Below are 6,000 nucleotides of genomic sequence, written 5' to 3'. Positions count from 1 at the left end.
AACCTAAAGTTATTTTAGGAAATTAAATATTAGCTTTCCATAAAATGTTTTGTCTAGTCGGTGGTGGTTGCTCCCATATCCAAGAAGGTCATGTGCCTCGCCACGTCAGTACTGGGAACCAATTATGGAAATTAATATTTAATGGAATTAATAACTTAAGGTGACTTGGGTCGAACGTGTTAAGTTCCGCAGGAGATCCAAGTCAAAACCTAAAAGAACAAATAGATTAAGTTTTGGATCAAACGTGTTAAGTTCCGCAGGCGATCCAAAATTTAATTTAAAAGAACACATGGTAGCTAGGAAAGGGTTCAGACCTTTATACAAAATTTTTGTACAGTGGAACCTCTAGGTTTTTCGAGTAGCAACCAACAAGCTGGACAGGTCATCCCAAGTTCGACACTACCTGATTCATATTTAAAAATTGATCATATGACAAAATGTTAATTGATCTACTTGGATAAATTGTCACTATTGATCCAGCATTTGATGTGTGCAAGTTATGTTCATATATCGATCAACTTTATTCAATGTAATTTGAATCCTAGATTTACACTTCCTACTTTTCTATATATTTATTCATAACTATAATATTTATGAATCAATATAAATCAATTAATATATCATAAAAATTTTAATATAAAACTAAAGTCTTATGCATAATAAACCATCTTTCCTCTCTGCCTCAATTCTATTCACAAATATCCCACCGTTAATTTGTTAATTTGGTTGCATCAATTTATTTCGGATCCACTTACATCGAGTTTAAATTCTGCAAACACCATTTTTACTCAGAATGACAATTATTTTATAAGCTGAATAAAATAAATATACAATTCCAAATCCCATACATATACGGGAGAAATCCACTATAAAATAAATTAATGTTTTTTAAGATTATAATTTTATTTAGTAAATTATGAACTTTTGTTCCATATATTTGTCACTTTGCAGGCCCGTTAAGGTGGGAGATACCCGCCCCAGCATGACGAAATGGTAAAGCGTTACAGAAATATTCAAGAGTATTACAGTTGGATATTATATTGGGCATGTGTATTTCTGTATTCAATGTAGTAAAAAAATCTAAGTTAATGTTCTCGACCCAAAGTACCCATGAGCTGAAAAACAGATGAGCAATTTGTCTTAAGAGACAAAGTACTTAGTTCGGCATTGAATGATCTTATAGGACAGTGATGATCGGGTGGGAGATATTGAAAAATGACCGAGAATAGATCTTCTGGTTTCTAGTTTTACGGACTAGAGAATGGATCATTCATAATTACGATTTGATCATAATTCGAACGTAATTGGTTACGATCTTTTCTTGGATTCACCCTTCCCTCCAAATTATAGTTTGATTTGGAGTGGACGGCCGTCCGAAGGCCACCCCCGCTCGGCGCTCAACAATCTGACCACTTAACCACCACTGATAGCCTTCGGACGGCCTCCGACCGTCCGCTTCGAACTAAACTATAATTTGAAAGGGTCGATGAACTCAAGAAGGAATTACAACTAATTACGACTGGATTATGATCATGATTCGATCATAATTATAAGTGATACATTCCATGATCCATACAAATAAAGATCAGGAGATCACTGAAAAATGAGAAAAAATATTATAATTTAAACCTTTGGCCACTAACAAACTAATACAACTTTCTAACGACAAATACCTTCTAAAGTTATTATTTCTTTTTTTTAAATATTTAAATATTGAATTACCCTGTCTGAATAAGGAACGAGTCATCGGCCCATTGAGCTAATATAAAATAGGCTCGAGATCAAATTAATATCAAACGAGCTGACTCAAGCTCAACTTGAACTTGATCAACTCTAAGTTTGAGTCGATATTAAACCATTCATGAGCGATTTGTGCATGATTGACTCATTTACACACCTATGCTATGCTAAACGCTACTCCAGACTTGTTCCAAATATTTACCTTAAATTTTTTTAAAAAATCTGTTTCATTTAATTTACCTCCTTTCCTCAAACATACATCCCTTCTCTTCCTTTCTTTCCTTCTCCTGAAAAAACAATAATATTTTTTAAGGTGCTTTAACGCAAAAATAACGTTCGTAATTTAGCTTTCTATATTTTGCAACTTTACCTTCATAAAAATAAATAATAATATTTTTTTCTCGGGTCAAGAATAATAAATATTAATTAGCATTTTTTTTATTCCCTTGTGTCTATATATTTCTTGTTAGTAATTGAGGACTTTGTCTGTCGCCCTTTCACCGGCCTCCACTCTCTATTCTCACCCTCACGTTTGAAAACCCTTCCCCGGCCCCTTCCCCTCACCGCCGGTTTCTGTGACCGCCTGCGTTGCGTCAGATCGATCAGGTCACATCCCCATGGTCACCTCCGCCGACAAGTCATCCCGCCCGCCCGATCCTGCACCGGCTCCGGCGCCGGCAGCAAGGGAAGCCACGCCGCCTCGAGAGCAGGCGCCGGCGAGTCTCCTCCCGGCCCCCTCTTTTCCGATCTTGAAGTCGTGGGGAAGCCGGCGGGTGCTTCCCTGCGTGAGCGTGGACGGAAAAGGTGAGATCGTCGGCGGCGGCCGACGGAAGACGGCAGAGCACGATGAGAAGAAGGCGGGGCGACGGCTGCTCGATCCGGAGGACGATGGAGACGACGACGACCCGCGGATCGAGGAGGTCAGGGAGAAGCTGCTGTTTCATCTCCGAGAGGCGGCGGACCGCATGAAGCTGGTGGTTCCGTCTTTCCGCATCGGCGGGATGGGTGAGACAGAGTCCGACCAGTTGCCGGAGCCAGAGCCAGAGGCGAATCCGGAGCAGCCTTCGTCCAACGCGTCGGAGGAACCTCCGTCCGCGCCGCGGTGGAACTTGAGGACGAGGCGCAGGGCGCCGAGGTCTCCCACCGGGAACCACCGCCACCTAAGCGGGTCCCTGCCGGGAACAAGAGAGAAGACGACAGCGCCGAGGTCCCCGCCTGGAACAAGGGAGAAGAGGGCGGTGCGGCTTAGGTCGGAGGAGCAGGAACGGGCGAAGCGGCCCAAGTTCTCAGTCCCCCTTACGAAAGAGGAGATCGACGAGGACCTCTACTCGATGACCGGGTCCAGGGCTCGCCGCCGGCCCAGGCGGCGACCGAGGACGGTCCAAAAGCTGCTCGATGTGAGTTTCCGCTCCCCATCTCCGCATCGATCTATCTTCTCGCATCTCTTCGCGTTTTCCTATGTCCTTTTTCTCGTCCGGAAATCGGAAATCCACCAATTTCGATCTATTTCCTTCGTTTCTTTGGTTGCTCTCCCCATTAACAGAATCCTTTTTTTTCCCTTTTGGAGATTGGATTTCTCATGTCGATTTTCCTCTTCCCGCAGTCCTTGTCCCCCGGCTCGTGTCTGTCAGAGATCACCGCCGACTCCTACAAAGTACCCGACGAGAAGTAGGTAAGCTTACCTGCCGGTGGCGTGATGCATTCCTCTGCAAAATCCCCCTTTTCCAGGTTAATTTTGGTCTCTGTAAAATGCGCGGCGGCCGTCGTTCTCCTCCAATTCGATCGTCGCAAACAAGAAAATTCCATTATTTGCCTCGAATATGAACTAGTTAATTTTATCGCAGCTTGCTCTGTTTAAAGACTCCGAATAGGTTACTATTCAAATAGTTCTACTGTTTTCTTGCAATGATCTAATGCAACATTCCTCTTCGTCTATGACCAATGTAAAGCGTGCCGCGTTTTTTTTTTTCATCTTCGTCTATGACCAATGTAAACTTTTCTCCCGGGGAAGCACAACAGACGGTGACGTCTGCTGGGTCAACGCTGCTCCTCCTTCCTCCAACCGCCGCCGCAGCCGTCATGGTCGCCGGTAGTCCCTATCCTCACGCCGATTTCATCATGCAGTATGCCTCGAATCGTGTAGTAAATGCATGGTGCTTCTCAAGTCGCAGCATTAGAATCAATGTCGAGATTAAACGTGCAGGAACGGTTCCGAGGCGCAGAGAAGCCTGGAAAGAAGAACGACGAATTAATATTTTATCGAATCTAAAATGTTTAATTTTAAATTAGAAGGATGTATATTGTATCCGAGCAAAATAATGCGCCAATCTTATCTACCACGATTCGACATTGGTATTGTTTATTTACCTCACATAGAACGCGGGCGACTGCGGTGTGGGTATTGGGTTGCGTCCATTTGTGCATTCATCTCTGACTTCACTACAATTATAATTATAGTGTTCTTTGTAAATTATAAGATTTCGAATGTTCAACTTGTCGCCACAAGGGTATTAATGAATTTTGAAAAATGCTAATGGTCTTTCTTATGCTTGTTATTATTATTTTTAATATTTAATTCTACATATAAATATGATTAGGACAGTGTTTATTCTTGGATCGTGTATTGGAGGCCCAAAACGCATATTTGTCCCAAACATTTCCATCAGCCTTTATGTTTGGAGGCCCAACTTAATATTTTGCAGTTGCAGATGGAATTCTAGGGCAAATATTTTTGTATACTCTTAAATTCACCGAGTATATATATGATTTGAGTGATAATTTTGAAATATTCTTTATTCCTTAGCTAAGTAGTGTTTACATTTAGAGGGGTGTATTCAATAAGAGATTGAATGATTGTAATTGATTTTTTAAGGATAGATTTTCATGGAATTGATAGATTTTTATTGATTTTTATAGAATCTTACATAAGTGTGAAAAGAATTTTATGGAATTCTATAGATTTTTTTACAAAACTTTTACAAACATTTATAAACTTCATGGAAACTTGTAGATTTACGGAAAAGAAAAATTTTAAGTTTCATTATTGTCAATATGATAAACATCGCTCTACATTCGATTCGCTATTGTATCTCTCCGTGCATTGACATTTGCTCGTTGTTGTTTTTAAGTATCACATGATTGATCAAAGCAATCAACACTATGAACTTGTTCTGGCAAGGATGATGAAGCTTCATTATCTGGTTCAGCTAGAAATTCATCAGAACGACAACACAAGCCAAAACAAGCTCCACTTATGTAGTATATAAAAATGGAGGAGCTATTTTGAATATTTTAAATTACGATTTAAATATTCTAAATATCCTCTCGATGATATTCCTCAAAGAGGTATGACGAAAATTGAACAATTCATTTTTTTTTTCTGGGTGATAACCTTGGCCAGTTAATAATATAATTTTAAATTTAATAATATTATAATAATTTAAAATATTTTTTATTTATAAATTTGATCTAAATTATCATGATCAATTTTTTAATTTTGTTAAATTTTTAATAAAATGTTGAATTAAAAGAGTAAAAACATTAGAGTAATTCATGAGAAAATAGAATATATTATAGTTTTTAATGTATCATGAATCTGCTAAAAAGGTACGGGAAAATGCCAAATAAAGGGCTGATCGGAGGAGAGGTTATTTTCTTTGTTAAAAATATATAACTCTTGAATCATCTCGAAATCAAACCAAGATATGGAATTGCATGCGATCAGCAATTATATTAATTATATTAATTACTTCCTCTAAGTTCTCTTGAAGCTTTATAATTGGCTGATGAGAAATTTTCGTGGGATCGGATCGATCATCCCTAGAGATAGTCAATGAGATTAACTGGGATTATCATTTTTTTTCTTGAAGTTTTATAATTGACTTTGAGATCATAGTATCACGGTAGGATATTCAGATTATCATCTAGATACTTGCGATTCGAATCCTTTATGACATATTTGTAAGAATTTTTTTTCTAAATGAGAGGTGTAACTAAAGGATACTGAGTTTCTAGATTGGTCGTCGTGTACGCTTTCCGATTTATCTTGATGATCGATAGAAAATTTTTGTAAGAGCGAATATTTGGAATTAGGAATAAATCAAAGAAGTAGGAAAAGAACCTCGCGTTGCTTTACATCTTGAAGACGGCTATTATATTGATGGAGGAAGTATGGTCAGAAAGCTGTCAAGAACAGCTCTTATCCAAGGTTAGTGATCCAATATATATGGATGATCAATCATCATATAAGGACTAGAGTGG

The 6,000-nt window shown here is 38.9% G+C and overlaps 1 protein-coding gene across 1 annotated transcript; it reads left to right on the top strand.

The window, feature by feature from the left end:
* Nucleotides 1-2,230: 2,230 nt before the first annotated feature.
* LOC121983281 lies at nucleotides 2,231-3,674 on the top strand. The gene is made up of 2 exons (XM_042536223.1): nucleotides 2,231-3,137; nucleotides 3,344-3,674. Exons 1-2 carry the CDS (start codon nucleotides 2,358-2,360, stop codon nucleotides 3,410-3,412), a joined length of 849 nt encoding a protein of 282 aa, XP_042392157.1. The 5' UTR covers nucleotides 2,231-2,357; the 3' UTR covers nucleotides 3,413-3,674.
* The last annotated feature ends 2,326 nt before the right edge of the window (nucleotides 3,675-6,000 follow it).

This window comes from Zingiber officinale, chromosome 5A (genome assembly GCF_018446385.1).
Source record: "Zingiber officinale cultivar Zhangliang chromosome 5A, Zo_v1.1, whole genome shotgun sequence".
Taxonomy (NCBI): Eukaryota; Viridiplantae; Streptophyta; class Magnoliopsida; order Zingiberales; family Zingiberaceae; genus Zingiber; species Zingiber officinale.
Note: the sequence above shows the minus strand (reverse complement) of the source record. Positions and strands in the feature narration are given on the sequence as shown.